At 40.7% G+C, this 27,829-nt stretch overlaps 1 protein-coding gene across 5 annotated transcripts in view; it reads left to right on the forward strand.

The window, feature by feature from the left end:
- Positions 1 to 14,161, forward strand: part of LOC126194736 (histone acetyltransferase KAT6A-like) — a 72,204-nt gene extending 58,043 nt beyond the window's left edge. For all 5 annotated transcript variants that reach the window (XM_049932992.1, XM_049932993.1, XM_049932991.1 and 2 more), the window contains exon 9: positions 9,863 to 14,161. In XM_049932992.1, the coding sequence (XP_049788949.1) occupies positions 9,863 to 10,190 (328 nt within the window). In that variant the 3' untranslated portion in view covers positions 10,191 to 14,161. The remainder of the gene's footprint in view (positions 1 to 9,862) is intronic.
- Positions 14,162 to 27,829: the final 13,668 nt, after the last annotated feature.

Consider the following 27,829-nt stretch of genomic DNA (forward strand, 5'->3'; position numbering starts at 1 on the left):
CCTGTCAGTGACGTACATGCGCTGTGCAGCTCAGTGCTGTTCATGAGGACCACATCTTGGAGAATGGACCTCTTATCAACTGCGTATTTACCCAAAAACATAAAATGTTGAATTCTTTTGTTATAAGGATTTGGTTGTGTATACCTCTAGCCCAACACTCTGTATACTATCTGTACCGCGGTATACAATATTCTATGTGGAGATGGCAACTGACCAAGTTGATTTCAGTCAATACTTGCATAAATTGCTTAATCAGTAACCACTACACCAGTTTTAACTGACTACTTATTATCAATACAAATATTTATCCATCAAGTTTTTTTTTCCTCTCTACTCTGGGTTGACACATAATGCATAAACAATTTCCTCTATTTACCTCATATGACAGTTCCTTGGCCAAGCGAACGGCTTCAAGTTTTCCGCTCGTAGCATTTGAAGAACTTGCTTCCAAGTTCAGTATCACCAAATGAAAGTAACAACATATAAAATACTAACTCCCACAGATGTAAGAAATGAAAATGAGCAAAGTCACAGACCATTACACTACAGTCTGAAACTGAATTGTAGTTAAAGTTTGGTGTGCCGTAGTGGTGGGGTGGAGATTTAACAACAGCAAGTGGTTGCAGTGACAGCAGCTATTGTAAGATTTGCTTGAGAGTATGTTGTGCCTCCCCTGTGAGCCTCACCCCACTACTCGCATCATAGCTGTAATTGCTAATGTATTTTGGACTGAGTATAGGGATAGCATGTGTGGAAGTGAATCATGAGTTGTGGGAACAACAGAAAAATAAGACAATTGGAGTGTTTGAGTTGTGATGTTACAGAAGGATGCAGAAAATCAAGTGAACTGACAAGATAAAAGAAATAAGGTAATTCTCCACAGAATTGGTGGGGCAAGGGGTATAGGTAGAGGTCTGTGGAAATAGACACAAGCATGTGCTGTTACAGATATCCACTGCCTGTCTACAGATACCTGCAATAATAATTGCTTTGCATAATGGGCAATCAAAGAAATTTCTATTTCAAGTATGCCAATCAGGCAAAATTGCTGTGAGCATTCTGATAATCATCCTACTGATGCACCAAGTTAAAGTTAGCCATTTAATAAAACACTGTGTCCTGCTGCATGAAGTAGTGTGTAACTGCCTACTGCTTGTCCTCACCTGATGGGAATTGTTGACCATTGAAGCCCCTTTTTAAGGGCTCGAATGCATGATAATTGCTTGGGAAGAGATCAGAACTTACGTGTGAGTGTTAAAGTGTCTCCCACTTTAGTTTGTGTAACTTCTGCATTACAACATTTGCAATGTGGCGATGTGCGGTATCATGAAGTGTCAGCCCCTTGTCACAGTTTTTGCACAGTGAACAGACATGCTACCCTATATACACTATTCTTTCTCTGATGGCTGTCTACCAATGTTCGTTTATGCATTTGATAGTCACGAAAAGAATAACGGCACGTTGGTCCTGTTTGGATGCATTTGGTAATAACGTTGCCATAGTTTATGTTTCTGAATTTACCTCACACCATCGGAAGGATACAAATGCCACACTAATCCCTTACCTACTTGTTGGTGCTTGTATACCCACATTGGAGTCATGCTATGTTGCATATACGCTGCAGCTGTGCACTCAAACAGACTTTTTGATCACCCCATGTAATTAAAAATTAAAGAACAATATCAATGCTTTTCATAAAATTATGTTACCTGCAAATAGTGAATGGGGTTGCACTGTTGTATTGTTACCTGAAAACTTGGAAGTCTGTGGGCCCAGGTTAAACAAGAATGGCTGTTTCCGTCCTTAACTTCTGGCAAGGAGCGTTTGAGCTACATCCAAGGGAGCAGCACCTAGTTACTATGTACGTACTGCCACGATCTATCGTGCTGTCCGTAAAGCTTGTTCTGGATGACAGCCCAGGCCACTAGCTACCAGAGAAGTACGAGTTGCCAAATTTCTGCTGCCTTCAGTTAACACCTTCTAGTAATAGAATAACCGTGAAATGAATGTGAAGAGAGACGTAGAGGTTCTGGAAATCCCACAAAATTTAAATGCAGCTGCGACAAAAAGCTCATCCATCTTGGCAGTAAAGACATGGAAATGGATTTTTCAAAACAGCACAGTCCCTTATTAATGCAGTTCCCAAGTTCGCAGCAGTGAGTGCCAAGGTATTGCTGCCTCATCCAACCACAATTTCAAGAAAGTGAAAGGAAACTGCTGATTGTCTGCGTGTATCTAGAGAGATAATGAATGCTTTCAGTTATCTAGAAGGGGAACTAAAGTCATATCATAAAATAAACTACATGGGAGTGAAAGCACATCACATTAACATTGAAGAAGGAAAACTTAAGGGTAGAGTGTTGTGCACCAGAGATTTCAAGAGAGAGATTAAAAAAGTGAAGAAAATATTAAACATGAACTGGAAAAGATATCACGTCATTCTGTTTATTCATCACTATGCAGAACATCTTGTTTGTTGCCAACAGAGGTCCAAACATTGTAGTAGCATTTTGTCAATGTAAGTGACTACTGTTCAGCACACATTCTCAGTACTGCGCTAGAACACACGACTCAGCAAGACGTCAGCAGTGATGCGAGTGACACACAGCAGTTAATAAACTCTAGTTGGGCTGTCACAACTTTTTTTAAAAGATCTGGCTTTCAGATCCACCAGCAGAAGTCACAGAAAGGAGATGTGGAGATACAGACACACAGTGAGGCAGCAAATAAGACAAATTTGAATCAATCAATATATAGCAACTAGAGTTGAATCAAGACAATTTAATTGACTCTGTGGACAAAAAAATTTTGAAAGATGTAGTAAGCTTTCCGACACCATTTAAAAATGCCTCCTTTGAGATATTTTTAGTGTCTTTGCTATTCCTGACCAAGACATTTAACTACAAAATCAGATTCATGAAATACCGAGCGAGGTGGCGCAGTGGTTAGCACACTGGACTCGCATTCGGGAGGACGACGGTTCAATCCCGTCTCCAGCCATCCTGATTTAGGTTTTCCGTGATTTCCCTAAATCGTTTCAGGCAAATGCCGGGATGGTTCCTTTGAAAGGGCACGGCTGATTTCCTTCCCAATCCTTCGCTAACCCGAGCTTGCGCTCCGTCTCTAATGACCTTGTTGTCGACGGGACGTTAAACACTAACAACCACCACCACCACCACCACCACCACCACCACCAGATTCATGAAATACTAGGACACTAAATAATGATGATCCATTAAGTGCCTATCTAAACTTTTTACATGCATGACAGTAATAATATTCTGGAAAAGGCTGTTCCAGCTTGTGGAGCATCGTACACTCTATGAACAATCAAAAGTGGGAGCATTGTTGCATGCTGCAAACAATAAAATGGGCTGCCACAGTGAACTTTGTGAACTGTCAGAGATGCCTTACATGATCACTGATCTCATGCTTGGAGGGAGCCATTGCAGTGAGCACTCTGGAGAGCCCCTGCTCTGACATTCACTGCACCTTACTTTCACCACGTCAATAAGGAACTGCACCATATCGAGAACTGCACCATATCGAGAAATTGTTTCCACAAGCTGACATCGAAATAAGAAGAGTCGTCGAGCAGATGCTCAAAACTATAGATCTATATCTCTGACGTCGATCTGTTGTAGAATTTTAGAACATGTTTTTTGCTCGCGTATCTTGTCGTTTCTGGAAACCCAGAATCTACTCTGTAGGAATCAACATGGATTCGGGAAACAGCGATCATGTGAGACCCAACTCGCTTTATTTGTTCATGAGACCCAGAAAATATTAGATACAGGCTACCAGGTAGATGCTATTTTCCTTGATTTCCGGAAGCCGTTCGATACAGTTCCGCACTGTCGCCTGATAAACAAAGTAAGAGCCTACGGAATATCAGACCAGCTGTGTGGCTGGATTGAAGAGTGTTTAGCAAACAGAACACAGCTTGTTGTTCTCAATGGAGAGGCGTCTACAGACGTTAAAGTAACCTCTCTCGTGCCACAGGGGAGTGTCATGGGACCATTGCTTTTCACAATATATATAAATGACCTAGTAGATAGTGTCGGAAGTTCCATGCGACTTTTCGCTGATGATGCTGTAGTATACAGAGAAGTTGCAGTGTTAGAAAATTGTAGTGAAATGCAGGAAGATCCGCAGCGGACAGGCACTTGCTGCATGGAGTGGCAACTGATCCTTAACGTAGACAAATGTAATGTATTGCAAATACATAGAAAGAAGGATCCTTTATTTTATGATTATATGATAGGGGAACAAACATTGGTAGCAGTTACTTCTGTAAAATATCTGGGAGCATGCGTGCAGAACGATTTGAAGTGGAATGATCATACAAAATTAATTGTTGGTAAGGCGGGTACCAGGTTGAGATTCATTGGGAGAGTCCTTAGAAAATGTAGTCCATCAACAAAGGAGGTGGCTGACAAAACACTCGTTCGACCTATACTTAGTATTGCTCATCAGTGTGGGATACGTACCAGATCGGGTTGACGGAGGAGATAGAGAAGATCCAAAGAAGAGGGGCGCATTTTGTCACAGTGTTATTTGGTAAGCGTGATAGCGTTACGGAGATGTTTAGCAAACTCAAGTGGCAGACTCTGCAAGAGAGGCACTCTGCATCACGGTGTAGCTTGCTGTCCAGGTTTCGAGAGGGTGCGTTCCTGCATGAGTTATCGAATATATTGCTTCCTCCTACTTATACCTCCCGAGGAGATCACGAATGTAAAATTAGAGAGATTCGAACGCGCGCGGCGGCTTTCCGGCAGCCGTTCTTCCCGCGAACCATACGCGACTGGAACAGAAAAGAGAGGTAATGACAGTGGCATGTAAAGTGCCCTCCGCCACATATCGTTAGGTGGCTTGCGGAGTATAAATGTAGATGTAGATGTAGAACTATCAAAGGTAAAATGACTTGGTTGACAAGATGGTTGAGGTTCTTTTTGTGTGTCATGTCTACTGTCAACTATCTATGGATGTGTAAATGGAACTTGTGGATGCGGAAAACATTTTTCGTATCTGTGCAGTCCTCCAAAGAGGAAAACATCAATTTGTAGAAGGTGCAGGATGGTAAGGACAAGTGTTAAGACATAAAATAATAATTCCCATTGTTCTCCTGCTAGGAGAACCTTAGAAGGCAAAAACTTGTGGGAAAGACGAGGATTGGAATCTGTATCCAACAAATATTGAGAATGTTGAGTATAAATGTGTTGTGGCGTAACAAGACCGCTACGCCACACTGAAGTAGCCGAAAGGCACGCGTTACTGACGCAGGCTAGAGATAGGTCTGAAACAGGAGACGTAATGAATGCTATAAAGAAAAGTACGTAGCTGCTATAATACTTAACTTTAATCCATCATTTGTATACAGCATTCTTGATGATACAAGTGAGACTCTATCTTGAAATGGTTAATGGCGCCTTGCTAGGTCGTAGCCATGGACTTAGCTGAAGGCTATTCTAACTGTCTCTCGGCAAATGAGAGAAAGGCTTCGTCAGTGTAGTCGCTAGCAAAGTCGTCGTACAACTGGGGCGAGTGCTAGTCCGTCTCTCGAGACCTGCCGGGTGGTGGCGCTCGGTCTGCGATCACTGCCAGTGGCGACACGCGGGTCCGACATGTACTAATGGACCGCGGCCGATTTAAAGCTACCACCTAGCAAGTGTGGTGTCTGGTGGTGACACCACATTCCTCCCCTGCAAATCGGCGGACGGTCGTGTGATAAGGCTTCCGCCCGCCGTGGGGAGGACCCCATGTTGACGTATGCGACGAGGTGGGGAGCCTAACAACAGGCGAGGCTGTGCCACCCGCACCCGGCCATTCGGTCCGAGGGGAGCTAGGAAACGCCTGAAAACCTAGTCCAGGGTGCACGTCAACATGCGGTGTATGCGCCCGTAGAGAGACAGGAGGGGCCGAAAGGTCGACCTCCATGTGGTTGGGGCACCCGACGGGCGAAGACGACATCTGGTCCGGAGCGGGCAAGAGTTCCATGGCGGAGGACGGCTGGACACGGGAAGCGATCTGCGGCGCGTGACCCAGGGAGGCGCCAGGCGGTTGCAGCGACGCGTCCACTGCGGGCGGCGCCGGCGGGAGAACAGGCGGCGCGTCGCCATGAGGCAAAATGGAAGGCAGCGGCGGTAACACCTGGGGATGAGGCGAGCCAGTAGATGGGTCCACAGGGCGCTGACCGGACGGCACTGTCGCTGAAAGCAGACGGGGAGCGGCAGAACCCAGGCGACGACAGAGGCACATCTGATTGAGATGCCGACGCACCTCACCAAAGGCCCCCAAAACCAAATACATCACGCGGCCGAGGCAGCGAAGAATGCGCCCTGCGAGCCAACGCCGTGAACCGCGATAGTTGCGATAGAATACAACGTCGCCTGGAGCAAAAACAGGAGTCTGCCGCTGCACAGGAACCTGATGCGGCGGATGCAGCGAAGACATCAAGGTTCGATGAGGACGACCGTGGAGCAACCCAGCCGGCGAGCGACCATCGCGGGGCTGAGAGCGATACGAAGACAAAAAGAGCAACAATGCGTCCTCCCGAGAATGCTACTCTTTCAATTTCAACATCTGTGACTTGAAAGTCCGGACCAATCGTTCAGCGGCACCGTTCGACTGAGGCGAAAACGGCGCGGATGTCAGATGTTCAATACCATTGGCCTTGCAGAATGACTGAAATTCTGCAGACATGAATTGTGGGCCATTGTCGGAAACAATAGTCTGTGGAAGACCTTCAATGCAAAAAAATAGCAGACAACGCTTGGATTGTGGCAGAAGACGTTGTGGAAGACATCCGGACAACAAAAGGAAAATTACTGAAAGAATCGACCACAACCAACCATCGTGCATTCCAGAATGGACCAGCAAAATCGATGTGCAAGCGATGCCAAGGGGAAGTGGCGTTCGGCCATGCAAAGAATTTCCGCGGCGGTGCGGATTGTTGTTCGGCACACGCCATGCAAGAAGAGCACATATTCGTAATCGCAGCATCGATTCCGAACCAAGTACAGTGCTGACGAGCAAGTTGTTTCGTTCGCACTATACCCCAATGTCCTTGGTGAAGAAGCTGTAAGACAGAGGACCGTAACGAACGTGGGACCACGACTCGGGACTGATCATTATCAGAACACAACAACAAAACACCACGTCGTACAAAAAGTCTCTCCTTGTGAGCAAAAATCGTTTAATGTTCTTGCGACCTCATTACGCAATGTGTGGGGAACATTGCGCGCTCTGAAAAATTTCGGTAGCGCGTTTACTTTCAGTTCCAAATGTGCTTCATAGTTCTTAGCGCAACCAAGGCCCGGTGCAAAAATGTCTGCAAATTCTTCACACAGACTAGAAACACTGGCGGAAGGCACAGTCTGGTTCACTGATAGGACCTGATTTACTATAGACAAGTTAAACAACTGAAATAAATCGAAACCAAACAAGTTAACTGCAGTAGAAGAACGAAGAACGTAAAATGACACAAGTTTTGTTTGTCCCTTGTACGTTGCAAGAAGGCTGCACTGTCCTAACACAGAGATAAGCTGTCCGGAATAACTATGTAACGTAACATGTGCGGCACGCAATGGAGGGTTGCCCGGTTGTTTGTACGTGTCGTGATTGATCAATGAAACTGCAGCTCCGGTATCAAGCTGGAATGGGATCACTTTGCCTTCAAAGTCCAAGTCTACAAAAAGTTTATTGTCCTGCTGAAGACAAGAGCGACTTTCACGCGCAATTTGAACTGATACAGGTATAGAAGCACGTGCGACCTGACGAGATTTCTGGCGACGTCGACGCACACGTTTTGTGGGACGAACACGGGCACTGGACGGGGTGGAATTAACTACATGAATGTCCATGGGCGAAGGTTCACGAGCCCGAGTATTCTGGGTTCGATTCCGGCGCGAAGCAAAGGGTCTGGAATGGTTGTGATTGTCTGATCTGATCTTTTTCTGGCAAACACTTTGAACATGTCCTTTCTTATGACAGTAAAAGCAAATAGCTTGGCGTGACGGGCAGTTGTCACGCGAATGTCGAGTGGCACACCGCGGGCATGATTTCAGAACTGCATTGGCATGCTGACGCGGCACACGTGTTTGAGAGCTAGGCCGCAGCTGCGCGGACGTGCGCGAGGGCTGTTTAGCGTTCCGTGCAGCGCGCCCGGTGGGCCGGTTAATGTGACACACGACTGGCGAAGTTTCAAATGATTGCTGAGCAAAGTCAAGTGTGTCTTGCCTATCTAATAAGTCTATCACTTGTTGAAGCGAGGGATTAACTAGTTTCAAAATCTGTTCCCGTATGCGAACATCAGAAACGTTCTGTGCAATTGCATCATGTACCATTGTATCTGAATAAGGGAGTCCACATTCACACTCAAACGCACAATCCCTTGTAAGGCCTTGCAATGTTGCAACCCACTCCCTATTAGTCTGACCGGCCGTACGTTTTGTACGAAAGAACGTATACCTTTTTGCAACTACATTAACTGTTTCCTTGAAATAGGCATCTAAAGCAGACAAAATTTCTTCGTAGGACAGAGTTGCTACGTCGCGTCGGGGAAACAATTTCACTATCACACGGTAGGTGGACACACCTACACACGAAAGCAAAAACGGCTGCTGCTCGTTACCTTGAATTCCGTAGGCGGCGGGATGGAATCCAAATTGGTGTGACCACTCCGTCCATGTTTCCAGGTCTGGCTGAAAATTACGGAATGGCGGTACAACTGCGTGTTGTGGCTGCGGTAGCGGTGAAGCGGCGGCGGCCGCATCGTTTTGCAGTGCACGTTGACCCTGGACGAGCTGCCCAAGGGCATCCAATAACGCCTGCGTCTGCTGATTCTGCAAGCGATAAAATTCGGACAGTACATCTGGAGATTGTGGCGAAGCCATGACACAAGCAAATGAATACAAACTCTATTGTCTCGTCGCCAACTGTTGTGGCGTAACAAGACCACTACGCCACACTGAAGTAGCCGAAAGGCACGCGTTACTGACGCAGGCTAGAGATAGGTCTGAAACAGGAGACGTAATGAATGCTATAAAGAAAAGTACATAGCTGCTATAATACTTAACTTTAATCCATCATTTGTATACAGCATTCTTGATGATACAAGTGAGACTCTATCTTGAAATGGTTAATGGCACCTTGCTAGGTCGTAGCCATGGACTTAGCTGAAGGCTATTCTAACTGTCTCTCGGCATTGAGAGAAAGGCTTCGTCAGTGTAGTCGCTAGCAAAGTCGTCGTACAACTGGGGCGAGTGCTAGTCCGTCTCTCGAGACCTGCCGGGTGGTGGCGCTCGGTCTGCGATCACTGCCAGTGGCGACACGCGGGTCCGACATGTACTAATGGACCGCGGCCGATTTAAAGCTACCACCTAGCAAGTGTGGTGTCTGGCGGTGACACCACAAAATGCCTTTGTGGAATGAAAAGACTAGCACAAGAGAGAGAGTTGTAGGTACCAGCATCAAACTAGTCATAAGACTGATGACAAATGTACACAAAATCCTGCCACAGTCATTGGGAAAACTTGTTTGTTGGTTCAGTCTTCACTTGACAAAAGGTATCAGGTGATGGATTGCAGCAGGATAGATGCCTTAACTTATTTTGTAGTATGTGTGATTTTATTTCTTTTAGTGCAAACAAGTGTAATGTCGTGAATATTTTCATAACTGGAAATAAGTTTAGGAAACTTGGGTGAAGTTTGTAGTATAAACATGGAAGTTTTACATCCAACATCATTTTTGCTTATGTCGCATTCCATAACTTTCATGTGCATTTCATAACTTTCATGTAGTGTTATTTTTTAACTAAATTTGAATTTCATTCTTTTAAATTTTTCTTTTTTTTCTTTTTTAGGTGTAATCTGTGTTCTGCACAATATCCTACGCAACAAGGCCTAACACAACATCGACAGACTTTCCATAAGGAATCATTAGGCAATACAGAACTGGTCATACCAGTTGTTGACTTGAAGCAAGCCGGTGCACTTTCAAGACTTGCAAATCTTGGGGTGCACCATTATGTTCCCTTGAGCCAGCTAAATAGCCCACAAGGTGGCTATTTTGGACTTCCTTTAATGTCCGTAGATGCCAGTGGGCGTGTTCTTGGTTCTGTGCCAGGCATGACGGGTCTTAGCACTGGTACTGTGTTCAACCTTGGTCCATTGAGGCAGCTACCACGGTAGTTCCTTTTTTGTTCTGAAGGACTGAAAATGTGTCTTTGTGTACATGACTTTTGTGATATTATTCCACTTCTGCTTTTTGCTATCCAGGTATTTTTTTTATTTACCTGCAAATGATGGCACATTACGGAGACTGTACAAAAAATTGTTGATTTTTTTTTATTGTTTGTAGTTTTTATAGTTATTTCGTTTTAAGTATTTTACAGTGTATTTCACAAGAAAGAGACTGATCCAATTTTGTACAAATTGTATGTTTGTTATAATACTGAAAAATGTATAAGTGTGTAGATCTGAATTATTATTGCGTAATAATTATATAAAATGTATCTCTGCTGCACAAGTATTTTTAGAACTGCATGTGAGCCACAAGTAAACCATTAGAGAACAGAATATAAAGTATTATTAATGTAGGTGTGTCTGCAATGCATTTTGTAAATTCTTGTCTGAATGGATTAAATGTGATGTGAACAGTTATAAATGACAATGCCGTTCGGTAGGTAACATGTTTTCAGTAGATATATTTCCATGTGAACTACTTGTGTTTCTGTCTTTTACTGGAGTCATTTTTGTATTTATAGATTGCCATGCATTTCTTAGTGTGAAAAGTGTAAATCTGTTTTGGAATGTGATAACTGCACTGTATTAACATGTGCTCAGTGAAGAGTGGTATTTGATGGGTAGTTGGAAAAGATAACACCTCTTATCATGTACAGAAAGTGTACTCACTGAAGATAAAATTTCTTCACATGGTGCCTTATTGTGCCTTTATTGATGCTGCTAATTTGTTAATCATAAAAACTGATTCCTTAATGTATTATTTTCATTAAGAAGTGTTCTCATGTATAATTATTCTCAAAGGTGAATAAAGCTTCATTGAAGTGCAAGTTTCCAAAACACAGATTTCCAACAGTTAGGAAAATAGGATCTCACAATACTTTCTGGTTACAGCAGTGTGTGTTTTATAGAATGGATGGATGTCAGCTTAAATGCGGAAACACTATCATTTTGTTTCATGAACAGTGTTCTGGACAACACACATTCTGTTGTAGAACTTTGTGTGGAGAGCATAATTACACTGACACTTGATGGAAAGATTGTCTTTATAGAATGGTCAGTGTGTGTTGTGTTCTTCAGTGATAAAAAATTCAAGAACAGCTTTTAGGAAAAATTAAAATTTTTCTTGTTAGCCTGAAAATTAAAATGTGCAGCCTTCAGTTATGAATAACAAGTTCATTATATTTGTCCCATTAAAAAATACAGAAGTTACCTACAATGTTAATAGTCCATATATCAAGTGAATAGTTGTTAAGTGATTAATCATAAAGGTAGTTGTAAAATCTGGTGGTGAGGACAAGTCAGTCTTTAACTCTGAGTTTGCTATCAAAGTGAGAATGGGCAATCCCTTACGCTAATTTTATATAAACTAAATTACACAGTTTTATTTCAAAAATAACTTTCCTTTCTTGCAATTAATTGATGAGATCCTTTGAGGAAAGAGTTCATCAAAAAATTTGATAATGTTGGATTGTTCAGTGTAATTTTTGAGAGGAGAAAGTACTGAAGGTTGCATGTATTCATTCCAACATTTTTCTGTGTATCAAACTTGATTTGTAATTTGCACTCTTAGTTACTCAGATTTTTTTGTAAATATTTTCTTTCCATTGAGTCATCTGTGTAAACATCCTGTGTGTTCCAATTTGCCTTATACTGAAATGGACAGTGAAAGGCCAAAATCTGTTACATCTGGTGCTTCTGGGAGAAAAGGGATGCAAGGAAAAGTTCCTACCAAAGTGATTTACAGTATGTTGCTTTAATCTCTTTAAGTGTAATACGAGTAACATGTTTAAGTACAGGGAAAGGAATGGAAAAGTGTATATTGGCTACCATTAAAGTTGTGTGCCATGTTATGATTTGTAGATCAAGCACTTCTGTGTACTGGCAAGGAATTTGAAAAGCTGTGTAATTTGCAAGCAGGTTCTTGTGGTAACTACATGGTGACTTATTTATTTGTACCATATTCTTATCTTTCTTGCTTCTCCAGCTGACTTCAAAATTATAGTTTTATACAATTTGTGTTTTGAAAATTGTAATTACAATTTGTGTATTGTATAGAAACTAATATTTACTTTAAAATCTTAAAGTAAAATACAAGATGAATCCCAGGGAGGATGTGTTAAATGAATGTCATTCATCATTTGTATTGAAGTACCAGATTTTTTTCAATTGATGGATATGTTGAGATGTGTGTTTTAATGCATGTTATAAAGAGAAAACCATAGAGCTGTATCAGATGTACAGATTATTTGCTGTTAATCTCTGGCAGCTAAAAAATTTATATTAACAGTACATTATTGCATATGCATGTATATGAGAGTTTTATTTCTGTTCATTGACATTTGCTTTATGTGCATTTATTTAAAAAAGTTATTATTTTCCTAGCAGATATGAATATTCTGTGTTCACACATGCAGTTGTGCGGAGTTATTCCAGTATGATTTATGAGACAGATTGTTGTCTTTGAATTAATTCCCAATATTTTTGATCTTCAAATTTTTTTTCTTTTCTTTCCCTCCCCCAAACATTTGTACAAACATAATCTCATGTAACTCTCATACTGTCATATCAGTAATAAAAATATTGTAGCAAATTGCATGGACCAGAATGAGCTTAAAAATTATTTTGGTATAATTGTTGATTTAGGGAATGAATAAGTAGCAGATACATTATACTCTTCATTTTTGACACTAGGAAGAATGAATAAGCTTTTATTATGAAAGGGGTTCAATAAGAAAGATAACAGATATGTAAATAACCTGTGCAAATTAAATTAGGTGTCTGGATAGAAGAGATGATCAAAGCTTTCACTGTCACCTGTAGACATTGTCAGAACATTGTCACTGGTGTTGACAGGTGGCTACATAGTGGGTTATTGTAATGTGATGTGTATTAAGGTTCTTTGGTTTAAAGGAAATGTCCCAACTGCAATTTATTGCCAAGTACTCGAAGTTTACATAGTGAGAGTGATTTACAGAGTGAGAGTGTAATGCCATGAACACAGATGTGGTATCGGTGCCTGGAATATGATAAAGCATAACATATCTACGTGGCAAGGAAACGTCAGGCCATGAAAATATGTACTCCTTAATATGACAATGTGTGCTATATCAGATGGTTCATTCAAGGCAATCATGACATTCACTTAAGTAAGGTTACATATGAATCAATGTCTCCATCAAGTTGATACCAGTGGGATCTTAAAAAACTAAAGGTATTTACACACAGTAATTGCTAATAGTGAGTATGTAGTGTGAAAGTCTGGTAATGATAAAGTTATTAGTTTGAATCTCAGTAATAGCAGATTTCTACTTTACTTTAAATTCCAAATAAATTAACAAATTCAAATGTTGAATAACAAATATTGAATCAAATTTTTTTATTAAACATACCTGACTGTTTCTAATTATTACGCACATGAAAATTCGAGCATTCATATTAAAACAACTTGGCACAAAAGTGTGAAATCAAGTAGAAAATAACGTACTTCCATATTCTGGTGATTAAACGGTATTATTAACAATATGAGGAAAAGATAGATTGCTACTCACCGTAAAGTAGACAGGTTGATTTGCAGAGCGGCACAATGAAAAGACAGTTATACATTAGCTTTTGATCAGAGCCCACATCAGAAAGGAAGATGCAATTACACATTCGTTCACTCATGCATGACCACCATCTCTGGCAGCTAGAACCAAACTTTCATTCCAGCAGAACAGGCAACATGGTGAGCACATAGGGTTTGAGAAACAGTTAAGGTTGGTTGATGCCCAGCTTCTACCACTCAACTGTCAGTCACAAAATTAATTTAAGTGTCTCCTAAACTTGGAATGCGATGTCTTTTATGCCCATTTTCACAAATTAATTTAACAATGGAACAAATGTTAAACAATTGTGGTGACTGGAAAAGTAATAAGTATTAGTGCTCTTGTAACTTATTGCATCTCTTGCTTTCATGAATAAACTTCTCTTACATAGGAGTTGTAATCTTACTTTCTGAACCATCCTGAGATGACTCAGTTAAGAGACATAAGATATTCTTTAAAGTCTTGGTGCTTTGAAGTAATAGTACACTCTTAATTCTTTGTTCTTTTTTGGAAAATGTAATTTTCATTTAACCCCCCTTTTCTCAAATGAAGTAGTGTTGGTTATAACCGAAAACTGGGGACACCAAAACTTATTGCAAAATTCACACTGATTTGTATTGCTCTTTGATCAATCAAATGCAAGTGATTTCCAGTTTTGGATCCAGTGGTGATAAGAGAGAGAAATTAAATTACCAAATTTAAACTGGTACCAGGAAAATGAAAAACACACTCATTTGGGTTCTGTTGGTGCCTTGTACTTAATCCTGAAATCAAGTTTTTTTTTTTAATAATGGTCTAAAATTTTTATTGTGATACGTGAGCAATACTGTAACATTTACTGTTTGTTCACAGCAATGCAAAATATCCACAGCTGGAAATTTTTTAGCAGTAAAAAACATTAAATTTGACTGTGGAAGCTAAAAGCTGAAATTTAGTGTAGGACATGCATTTATATTGGTAATTTGTGATGGTTTTAGATGCACTTTTATTTGGAGTGCTTTTTGACTCGGAGGAAACAATAAAACAGTTATTATTACTTGAGTTATCCAGAAAGTAAGTTCCTAACACTATAAAAATAGCATATCAAAGATGTGAAAGCCATGTACTCGTGAGAAAGTAGCTATTATCATCAGCAGTTACAGATAAGAATCACTTGTAGTATCGCTGTTTTAGCAGGTGAAAATGCCGGCTGCTACAAAGAATGAAATTTGTGATATTTTCAGCATGTGGGCCAGACATGCACGAGCAGATCTTCATTCTTGATGAAAATAATTTTTTTCAACTGTAAAATGAAGGTGATAGGTGTGGTGGGTAGCCACTAATTACCACGAGGTACAGTATTGTATAATTGAAAACCAATGCCTTATAATTACCAAATTCAGATGTTACAATAATAGAAACTGCAATGGACCATTAAAAGACAAGTTTCTCATTGTGGTACTGATTCACCATACTGAGCAGACACCTGCGTGCACATTCATTTTTAACAAGTGTCATGTTGGGAAGAGTTTGGCTATCCACAATATGCTACTGAATATCTTCCAGTTTTCTTTCAGTAAGTGAAGAAAGTCATTCACAGTGGGCTGTTGTCTGCCACCTGTGATTGGAATCAGTGCACATTTATAACTAAATAATGCAGAAATTTATCTGGCAGTTTAAAAAAAAAGACCCAAGTCTGGTGATATGTTCTGTAGTAGGTGTATCTTTTAGAAAGGGTTCCTGGCTAGTTGATTTTCTTTCTGTTCATGGTTCTAAGGAAACTTTTAACTGGATGTCCCTAATATTATTTTTATATGTCTTTAGCAGTGTGAACTGCTGTAAGCTGTCTGTTACATGACACAATAATTTGCTGTAGAACCAGCTAATATTCTGAGTCTAATCTCAGATTACAAGTTCACATTTTTATTGTGTCCCAATAAACAAACAGATCATATGAACACGATGGGCTTTTGCACTTTTCAGTTCTTTTTAGTGATCACATATGTATCTTACAAATAGTAGAAATAATAAATTATTAATTTCTGTTGTGTTATATTTGTCATTTCCTCATTTGAAATGTAATAATATTTGAGAAATTGTTTGGAACCTTAAAACAAAATTTAAACTGAATTATATTTACTGTTCAAAATAACAATTTAAAAAGTAGACCGGAGCCTGTGAATTTAAAATTAATGAAGACAAAAAGAAAAACTTCCCCCAGGGGGCTCACAGGTCTTTTGTAAGTTAGTGCATGGTACACATGAGGCTCCGAGCTGTTGGGGCCCATTCTTTCTCCTGTCCTTGAGCCCGTTACGATCTGTCATCCCTCGATAGTTAACAGCTGATCAGTCTGACCAACATCTCCTGCGAGTTCTTTGAACAGATGGTTGTTCGTCAGCTCAGTTGAGTTTTAGAATCCCCTTACCAGTGTGGCTTTCAGGATGGACTGTCTCCAATTGATCATCTACTTTGAGTGGAAATCGCAGTTTGGCAGGCCTATTCTCAGTGCCACCATCTTGTGACAGTTTTGTTTGAATGCTGTAAGGCCTGCAATGTGATTTAGTGCCATTACATCTCTCTTATACTCCATGAGTGGCGTCTCCAGGGCACCCCTCTGGTTGTTTGACGGTTTCTGTCCCACCAGTCGTTCGAAGTTCAGGTTGGTAAATTGTCAGCTCTGCAGACCCAAGAGAATGGTGCTCCACAGGGTCCCGTATAAAGTGTCCTTTTTCTCATCACTATTAATGAACTCATGGCCTCCGTTGGACGATTAGTCACCGCCACTTTGTTTGTGGATGATCTCTGTATCGGGGCTAGTTCCACAGTTTTCAGTTCTCCCCCCCCCCCCCTTAAATCATTGGTGATGCATTTCTGTGACTGTACTACATTTCATCTTGATCTGGAGGTCTACCTTAATGCTCCACAACTGGTCACTTACTTCCATTTTGTGGGTCTTTTTTTTTGACAACAAGCCTGCTTGATTGCCCCATATCCGCCTTCTGAAGATTGTTTCTGTAAGCTCATTGTCTTTCGCTCCCTTGCCTACATCTTTTGAGGTGCAGGAGCGTTTGACTCTTCTCTGCCTGTATTGGATCATAGTTCTGTCCTGTCTGGACTAGGGTTGTCAAGTTTATGGCTCAGCTGCCCCTTACACACTGCTCCTCTTGGATCTTGTCCACCATCATGGTATGCCTTTGACACTAGCCATGTCGATAGCATTTTGGCTGACATTGGGAACCCTCCTCCCCCCCCCCCCCCTGCATCTTTTGGTTCAGTGGTCCCAGCTCCTGGTTTCTCATGCCATCGCCATCTGCTCTTTCCTTACTCATCCCACTGCCCCCTCCCACCCTCTTCTTGTTCTAGTTTTTTTGTGGTTTTGTCGCCTGCCTGGTTCCTGTCTGTTTAGGTTTACTGGTTGGGCTCCGCCTTGATTTACATCTTCCCTGTTTGTCCTATTCTCAATGTTCCCACACAAACACTCCTCCTCCCCTCTTTGGTTAGTTCCTTACCTCTTCCATCATCCGGAGCTCTCCATTGATCCAGTAGTGTTCCATTGTTTGTTCTGTGTGCTCTTACAGGTATTTCAGGATGGTATTATTTTTTTATACCAATGGCTCTAAACCTGTCAGTCACGTGGGTTATGCCTTCATGTCTTCTGCTGGTGTGGAGCACCATCTCTTACCTGTCATGTGCAGAATGTTTACCACAGAACTGGTGCCCATATGCCAGGCCCTCTGCTTTATTAAATTATCCCCTCTCACCTGAATTTTATTATGTACAGACTCAGTGAGTGGTCTTCAGGCTATTCCCTACTGTTTTTCCTGCCAACCCTTGGTCTGTGCCATCCATGAGCTTCTTGCCTGTGCTGCTTATTCAATTGATTTCCTTTGGGCTCCCATCTACCTTGGTATCCTGGGTAATGAACTTGTCAATTTCCCGCCACTTTGAATTTAAGTGAAAGCAAGAAACCTGCAATGCCTGCCAATTCAAAGGAAAAATAAGAGATACTTCATTAGCATTATACGAACTATGTAGAGTTAAGGACCGAAAATACCTGTTAGCAGCATGACAAGTAAGAGCATTACTTAACAAGTAGTTGGGTATCATAAACAGGTGTTACAAATGTAGTATTCTAGTAAATATGCAACTGCTAACCTATCTTATACATACATAAAATTTATGTATGTGTTTTCCACATTTATGTCTAAACCACTGGATTCAATTTCACCAAATATGGGACATATGCTATGTACTGTCTAGGAGTAAGTATTGTTGGGATAAGAATCACCTAGCTTCCATAGAGGTGTGGATGAGGAAATCAAGGGTTGGTAACCACTGACACCTAGGCTACACTGCACAACAGCCATGTTGTGCATGCAGTATTGGAATTTGTTCCAGTAGCTGCTACACAAGCAGATGGGTATGACTTGATCAGAGACAGAGGAAGAGCAGATGGGCAGAAAAAGGGGGAGGAGGTGATGGGCAGATAGAGGGGGAGAATGTTGATAGAGAGATAAGATAGGAGAGATGGCGAGACAGGTGGGGGAAGTGGAGACTGACAGACTGATAGGGGAAGTAGAGATGGGCAGACAGAGGAGAGAAGGAGACTTACAAAGAGAGGCGGAAGGAGCAAATTGACAGAGAAGGAGGAGGAGATGTGATGTGTTCATGGTGGACGCTGCACATATGGAGTTTTTTGTGTGTGTGTGTGTGTGTGTGTGTGTGTGTGTGTGTGTGTGTGTGTGTGTGAGAGAGAGAGAGAGAGAGAGATAGATAGATATTTTAACCAGTACATGTGGTTTCTCTTAGGGATATGTGAGGTTAGTGGGGCATAAACTTATACTATTTCCAATGAGTATCATTTATTTATTTTTAATTTTAATCTTGCCAATCCCTCTGAGATTACTTCAGTATTAACAATTCAATAATTAATTTTCTTGTCGATGATGAGACCTACTTCTGAGTACCAGCTTTTGTCCGTGTGTCTGTAGCAAAAGACATATCTACATCTATACTCTGCAAACCACTGTGAAGTGCATGGCAGAGAGTACACCTCATTATATCAGTTATTATGGTTTCCTTCCATTCCATACACAAATGGAGCATGGGAAGAATGATTCTCTGGATGCCTCTGTGTGTCCTGTACTTATTCTAATCTTATCCTCACAATCCCTATGTGAGCAGTACATGTGGGGTTGTAGTATATTCCTAGAGTTGTCATTTAAAGCTGAAAATTTGTTAGTAGACTTTCTCGGGATAGTTTATGTCTCTCTTCAAGAGTCTGCCAGTTAAGTTTCATTATTATCTCAGTGACACTCTCCCATGGATAACACTAACCTGTGACCATTCGTGTTGCCCTTTCCTTTATATGTTCAATATCCCCTGTTAGTCTTGTTTGGTTTGGGTTTTCACACATTTAAGCAATATTCTAGAACTGGTTGCGTGAGTGATTTGTAAGGATTCTCCTTTGTAGACTGATAGCACACACCCGGTATTCTACCAATAATACAAAGTCTATCACCTGCTTTACCCACAACTGAGCCTATGTGATCATTCCATTTCGTATCCGAACAAAGAGTTGCACCAGGTATTTGTATGAATTGGCCAATTCCAACAGTGACTTTTTGATAGTCATAGGAGACAATGCTTTTGTATTTTGTGAAGTGGACAATTTTACATTTATGAATACTTAAAACATGTTGCCAAACTTTGCACCACTTCGAAATCTTAAGATCCGTCTGAATACCTCTGCAGCTTCTTTCAGGTAGTATTTCATTATAGATAACTGCATCATCTGCAAAAGTCTGAGGTTACTGTCAATATTACCTGAAAGGTCATTAATATACTACATGAACAGCAACAGTCCCAAGACACTTCCCTGGGGCACACCCAAAGTTATTTCTACATCTGACTATGACTCTCTCCCCAAGATAACATACTGTGTCCTCCCTACCAAAAATTCCTCAGTCCAGCCACAAATTTCACTTGATGCCCCATATGATCATATTTTGACAATAAGCATCAGTGTGGTATTGAGTCAAATGCTTTTTGGAAATCAAGAAATACTGTATCTATCCACTTGCCTTGATCCAAAGGTTTCAGTAAGTCGTGAGAAAAGTGCGAGTTGGGTTTCACATTATCAATGTTTTCGGAAGCCATGCTGGTTGGCATGGAGAGGGTCATTCTGTTTTAGATAACATCATTATGTTTGAGGTCAAAATATGTTATGAGATTCTACAACAAATCAATGTCGGGGATACTGGATGGTAGTTTTGTGAATCACTTCTACTACACTTCTCATAGATGGGTGTGACCCGTGCTTTATTTCAAGAACTGGGATTGTTTTTTGGTAGAGGGATCTATGATAGATTATAATGAGAAGAGGGGCTAACTCAGCTGCAAATTCAGTTTAGAATTTGGTTGGGATTCTCTGGTGCCCTGGAGCTTTGTTCAATTTTAACGATTTTAGCTGTTTCTGAACACCTTTGACACTTAATACTTGTTTCATTCATTTTTCAGTGGTACAAGAATTAAATTGGGGCAATTATCCTGGGTTTCTCTTTCTAGAGGAACATTTAAAAACAGAGTTAAGCATTTCAGCTTTTTCTTTGCTACCCTCCGTTTCAGTTCCTGTCTCATTCTCTATGGACTGGACATAAAATTGGGGGCCACTAATGGCCTGTACATATGACCAGAATTTCTTTGGGTTTCGTGAAAGATCATTTGACAATATTCTGCTATAGGAGTCATTGCAGGTTTCATGCATTGCTCTCTTGGCAGCCAGATGCATTTCATTCAGCATCTCTCCATCTATAACCCTATGCTTTGTTTTACACGTATTATGCAGTAATCCCTATGCTTTGTTTTACACGTATTATGCAGTAATGTCTGTTTCTTTAGAACTTTCTTTGCAGTGACTGTATACTATGGAGGTTCCTCCCATTATAAACTATTCTACTGGGCATATATCTATCCAGTGCATGGGCAATTATTCTTTTAAACTTGAGCCATAGTTACTCTACAAACTCCTGCCCTATGCTGAACATTTCAAGCTTCTCATTGAGATATGACACTATTAATTTTTTTATTTTATTTGCTGAAGACATATATCTTTCTGCTTGTTTCAGTTGTCCTTCGTATTTTGGTAATAATTGGATCTACAACTGCATCATTGTCACTGGTACTGGTTTTGATATGGACATTTTCAAAGAGGTCATGTATACTTGTTGCTATTAGATCAAGGCTATACACTGAGTACGCCTGCTGTCCTTTCCTGCCCCTTGCTGCCATTTCCCTGAGGGGTACCATAATTCGCCATACGTTTGAACTACTGGCAATTGGTAGACACCTACCCTTCTGCATTTGCCTCCTCTTGACATTGGACAAAACAGCTTTTCCCTGAACAGCTGTACTGAGTCCCACTGGTTGAGTTTCAGTTTCAGTGAAAGAAAGGAGCTCAAACTTGTTGGTTAGGGGGACTGGTACAACACCCTGAGTCCTCTCTGGTCCTGTCTACACTGTACAGAATGCCAAGCTCTGCCACTGAAACACCACTTGCAGTCAAGTGAATGCATAATGATAGATCCTGTATTTTCAGTAGAAGGTACATGATCCACAACAGCAGACAGTACTTGAGTTACCTGTGGTACTAGTGCCATAGGCACATGATTCTTATGAATTCTTCCAACACAATTACTAGCAGCAGCTGCCAATCAGTTGACAATAGTCTGTGTGATTTCCAGCTGTTTATGATGTCAACAAACTCATTCCGTATTCAAGAGCAGCATTCACAGTGGACCTGCATTTTAGCTGGTGTGATGTATTACAGGGCTGTGAACAAATAACTTTAAATTAATCCCACTGGTTGGCTTTTAATTTGTTGGGCTAAAAAGTTGCTAATTCCCTGTAAGAATTGAAGCAAATACACAAAACAAGATTTCTCTTAAGGCAACACAAAAATGTGTGGTAAATATTACTAGTTTCCTAAAACTTATTTTAGGTTAATTATAGTTGTTAGCAAACTTGAAAGCAGAGTTAATTTATGATAAATGTTGATAATATATGTGGCTGCTTCTATTTTAGGGAAAACTAGATGTAACTCAATATGTTAGAAAATCTGCTACACTAACTAAATCACGAACATCAATTCACTACAAATTAGATAATGCACAGGACAGTGGTAGGTCCCGATAATTCTTAAAAATGCATGTTGATTTGTGTTGATATACAATGAAATTCAGGGGTGATCTATTCTTTGTCAGTAACTGTGAACCACAAAAGCTGATTTGCTATGAAATGAGTTACATATCCGAAACACTCGTACCGGTAACTCACAAAAATAATAGTATTGCAAGTGTCCAAAAATTCTCAAAATTAATCTGTATCTCACTTAATTATGAAATGAAATTAGAGAATGATTGTTACGAATGAGTATAGACCTACTATTCTCAAAAATTTTAAAACAGTACCAACTTTTAAGCCTACAGTTGACAGTAACAGAATCAGTTTATAAAGGCACTCACGAATGTTCAAAATTTTACAGTACATCACAATACAAACAAACACTCAAGAAGGATTATGCAGTGACACGAACAGTACAGTATTGCAAATCTCAAATTACATATCGGCTCATGAATCTTGTATGCACAGTCTCACACAAAGGAAAATCCTGAAGTTGGCTTATGTAAATAAATAAATAAATAAATGTGCAAAATGCACAGATTTTTCACTTAGCTATTTCTGTGCCAACTTCTACACTGGTGCGCTGTAGAAGAACACTGCAGCATGCATTTATCTCGGTCAAAATTGTTAAAATGTGCAGCACCAAAAAGCACACCTTTTGCCTGTTGCAGCTAAGAATGCTCTGGCTTTAGCTCTCTGCCTGAGTGTCTTCCTTTCTTCATACCTCTGATATTGATCTCCACTGTCAGTTGCAATAACCAATCGTGAGTGCTAAGTGTCATGTGGATTATGGTTCATATATGGAGCATGGTAGAGCTGTGACATCTTCATGAGTCATAATATTTTTTATCAAACTTTCATTATCAAAGTGTGGGTACAGCAGTAGCTGGGTGTGTGTCATTTTACAAATACACTACCTGACTTTCCTCAGCCTCATACTTGTAATATGCATTAATCCAGGCTGAGATACCACCATCTCAGGAACTTGGATGTAGCAACAGGGCCTTTGACAACACTATCAATGGGTCCTCTGATGACCCTAGCACTCACAGGCTCAGAATTTGTTTGCCAGATACATGCTTGATGACCCGGGGTTCCTGAGCTGGGAACTGGTAAACACTGCGTCCCATCATTGTAAGCTCTGGGCACACTTCAATGACCACTGTATGATGTAGTGGTGGAACGTTGTGTGCCCCAGGGAATGGGAAACTTGGCTTGACTGCTCAGATTGTAATCATGGAAAAAACCTCTCAATCTCAATGTGTAGTGCCACTGATAAGAAGCATGGCTGTTGAGGTGAAACAGTCAATAGCAGGCAACCTCTGGGTAATTGCCACATCTCAGTAATATAAGGCTTACTATGGGAAGTGGGGCTCTGTCTGTGTGTACCTTTATTTCCCTAGCTGCTCATGGGACAGAGGTGAAACCCTCAAAATTTTCTTCTCCATCTCTTAGTGGAACGGGTGGCCTGCTGGTGGATATCAACATCCAGTCACTCAAGAGGCCTGATGTGAGAAGTTCTCCAAATTCTAAATTTATTCAGGCTAGTTCAGTCTTTAGTAATGGAATGCATGCTGTAGGTCACAATGTGTTTTTAATGGTTAAATGAAGGGAGAGAATTTTTGAGAAAGTTTCCCTCCTCTACATTCAAAAGGGATTACAGGACACGACAGGTATGTAAAAATCTGTCAGGCAGTTGCACAGTAGGACACTGTTGATCCAAACCTCTAGCTCCCAACAAGTGACGTGAACCTTCAGGAAGCAGGAACCCTTGGGAAGTATTCCACTGAAAGTGCACTACACACTACCTTGAACTAGAGGAAAGGTATTGTGTCTTGCAGGGATCTAGTGGACATTCCCAAAGAAGAACCGTATACTGAGTGTGCCCAAAAAGGTACTGTTTACATGCAGAATATCATGAAAATGGTGGACAGCAGTCTGGTCAAATCCCACTCGCTCATCCTTACTTTCAATAGCATGAAGCTACCAGAGTGTGTCAAGGCAGGTTTGCTTCATTTAAATATGTAGCCTTAAAATAAGCTATGTATGGTAAAACCCACAATGTGTCTATAACATACCTCCTTCCAGTCATGCAGGCAAGATGAAGTTCTTCTCACTCATCTATGTATAGGGCACAGCTCTTTGATACATGACTTCTTGCTCTGGTGAGAGGGCCCTTTGATTTACGGTGCTTGTGACATACAGATTACTTTGGGCCACATTTTAGTTGCCTGTGTTTTGTTTTCAGACCATAGGGCAGCGATCAGTTTGCCAAGAGATCTGCTCCCTACTTTAAGTGACATTCAAAGGAATGTGATTAGAGTTTTAAGATTAATATCATATGTCACATTCATTTCCTAAGATTTTATGGAGATGTTCTTAATGTGTTACCAAGGTGACTGGCTCACCCACATTTTTTCGTAAGTGGCAGCCAGTAACATTTCCCTATGCTGCTATTTTAGCTCTTCTCTCATATTTCTGGTTTTACTTTCAATTTTATCACCTTCAAGGCAATTTATGGACTGGCTAACCTTTTTTTTTTTTTTTTTTTTTTTTTTTTTTTTTTTTTTTTTTTTTTTTTTTTTTTTTTAAAGTGATCAGCCAGTCACATCTCCTTGTGCTGTTATTTTAACTCCTCTGTTGTTTTATTTATGTTTCAGTCCTTTCTCTGTTGTCTTACGGCACATGAGATAGAGTGATTGTGTGGGTCAACATGAGTGAGATGGGAGCAAGTGAGTGAGTGTGTTCAGAAGGCCCATTAAGTTGCAGACAGACAGCCACAATTGAAAGACACTTATACAAAGCTTTCAGCCGCAGCCTTCATCAGCAAAAGGGAAACGTACTCCATTCATACACACACTTCAACCACACACGACTGCCAGCTTCAGCAACTTGGGCCAGAATGCAGCTATCATGTGGGATGGAAGCATCAAGCTGGAGTGGGTGGGGAAGGGGATGGGATGGTAGTGTATAGGTGGGGGGGAGAGAAAGGAACACTGTCTAGTGGAGTTTGCAAGCACCAGAATGCTGGCAGGCACAGCTTCAGGAGGTTGTGGGGTGGAGAGATGGGGAAAAAAGGAGAGGAGCAGGGAAATATGGGTGGAGGCATTGGCAGTAGGCAGCAAACAAAGAGGGTGGAAGATGAGAATAGGAGGAGATGATAGGACAGAGGAGATGGGAACTGTTAGGTGGAGATTGTGGGGACAACATGTTACCATAGATTGAGGCTGGGATGATTACAGGAGCAGAGAAGGTGTTGTAAGGATAACTCCCATCTGTGTAGTTGAGAAAAGTTGGTGATGGAGGGGAGGATTCAAGTGGCTCGGGTAGTGAAGCAGCCATTGAAATGAAGCATGTTGTGTTTAGCTGCATATTGTGCCACAGGATGATCTACTTTCTCTTGGCCCCAGTTTGGCAGTGGCCATTCATCTTCATACACCGCTGGTTGTTAGTGATACCAATCAAAAAAGCTGTGCAATGGTTGCAGCAGAGCTGGTAAATGACATGACTGCTTTCACGGGTGGCCAGGCCCCTGATGGTGCAGGATAATCCTGTGACAGGACTAGAATAGGAAGTGCTGGGTGGTTGGTGGATTGGGCACATATACCACCTAGGTGTTCCACAGAGGTGGTAAGGATCTTGGATAGAATGCCCCTCATTTCAGGGCATGATGATAGGTAATCAAAGCTCTGGTGAAGGATGTGATTGAGTTGTTCCAGTCCACAGTGGTACTGGGTGACAAAGGGGGCACTCCTTTGCAGCTGGTTCTTGGGGTGGTGGGAGGATTGGTGGTGTGAGGGGAAATGGCATGGGAGATCTTTTTGTGGACTGGGTCTGGGGGATAGTGCCTGTCTGTGAAGGCCTTCATGAGACTCTCAGCATACTGAGCAAGGGAGTTCTTGTCACTGAAGATATGCCATCCCCACATGGCCAGGCTGTATGGGAGAGATTTCTTGGTGTGAAAGGAATGACAGCTGTTGAAATGCAAGTCCTGTTCATGGTTGGTAGGTTTAATGTGGACAGAAGTGTGGATGGAGCCATCAGAGGTGAGGAGGTCAACCTTCTGGTATAGCTACTGAGGTGACTAAATTTAACTATTTGCTCACTCAGCTGGAGCCAAAATTTGTTGAAAATATCTGGAATCTAATTGCAAGTGATGAGAACAATAAATATTCTCTTGCAAAAGAATGACTTTCGACCATGTTTAAAGAAAGTGAAGAGCATCTAATTAAAAAAAAAGCTCTTGAGTTCTTTCGAACTGGGTGATATGAAGCCTAGCCAATTATTAGGAAAAATGTGTGGCTATGCTGGTACTAATGTGTCAGACAAGATCTTGAAAACACTTTGGCCTTACATACTTTCTAATACCATTCGAAGTATTTTAGCTACATCTGACAAAACAGTGATAAGATTGCTCAAATGGCAGATCATATGATCAAAATGCACTATGTTGAGGAAGTTCAAATTGCATCAGTTCAGTCCATCCCATTAACATTGCTATCCATGTCAGTCCAAGATCTCCTCTTAAGAATTGAAGAATTTGAAAATGAGATAAAATGCTGCGAAAACCAAGTAGGCAAAGATCACACAGTAGAAGCAGAAGCAAAGAAAAATCCAGTACAAACAGAAAATCCTGCTATTATCATTTTATATTTGGCATATGCTGTAAGCCTGAATGATATGTTCAGGCTTTTCAGTGGCAAACAAGGAAAACTATGATTGGTAGGCACAACAGCAATTAAGTTTAACCTTCTGACTTCAGTCTTTATGCTGCAAATGGTTCAGAGATAAAAACTTACAGTTTCAAGCTGTTAACCATTGATTTAGTGCTTCAATGCAATTTTGATTGGCCATTCATGGTAGCAGATGTACCAAATTTGTGTTGGGACCTGATTTCCTTCATCATTATGATTTAATTGGTGATCTCAAAAATAAAAAGTTGGTAGACAACATCACTAAATTAAAAATGTCAGCAGCAGTAGCCAGTGTGAATGATACAGACTCAGTAAGCTCACTCTATGCAACATGCCAGTTTTCTAAGCTTTTAGAGAAATTTCCTGAACTAAAAAAAAAACAGTATAAAATAGGATGTCCAAAATTGGGATAAAAAATGTTCTACTTGTCAGAAAAATTAAAGTATCAAAACATTTTCAAGTGCCATTAGGACAATTTCCCTGTAATGATAAATGCTTGAAAATAATTCACCTTGATGTGATAGGACCAATGCCTCCTTCAGATGAATATACTTATTGTTTAAAATGCATCGACAGAGTTGCAGAAGTAATACCTCTTCAAGACATATAAGCAGAAACAGTAGCATGAGCATTTTTCAGTTGATGGATCACTAAATTTGGAACACCATAACAAATAGTGACAGATTTTGGAAGACAGTTTAACTCAGAGCTATTCCATGCACAATCAAAAATATGTGGTTGTAACCAAACCCAAACTACAGCATATCATCCTCAATCAAATGGAAACATTGAAAGGTTTCATCAGACACTTAAAGCACCCATGCATGCCCATCCAACTGCTAAATGGATTCAAGTAAAACCTGTGATCCTTCTTTCTATCTATTAGTTAAAATAAAATATTTATGTAGCTTTACATGGCACACTATGAGTTATCCATATGCTGGCAAATTTTATTTCATTTATTCATCCAGTTACAATGCATTTCTTTTCCACTGTCATTGTTATCTAATAATTCAAACAAAGCATTTGTATAGCTTTACACAGATCACTATAAGTTATCCATATACTGGGAAATTTTATTTCATTTATTCATCCAGTTACAATTCAATGTTGTGTATCTGCCATCAAATGAACATACAATTTCAAA

This window comes from Schistocerca nitens, chromosome 7, assembly GCF_023898315.1.
Source record: "Schistocerca nitens isolate TAMUIC-IGC-003100 chromosome 7, iqSchNite1.1, whole genome shotgun sequence".
In the NCBI taxonomy this organism is placed as follows: domain Eukaryota; kingdom Metazoa; phylum Arthropoda; class Insecta; order Orthoptera; family Acrididae; genus Schistocerca; species Schistocerca nitens.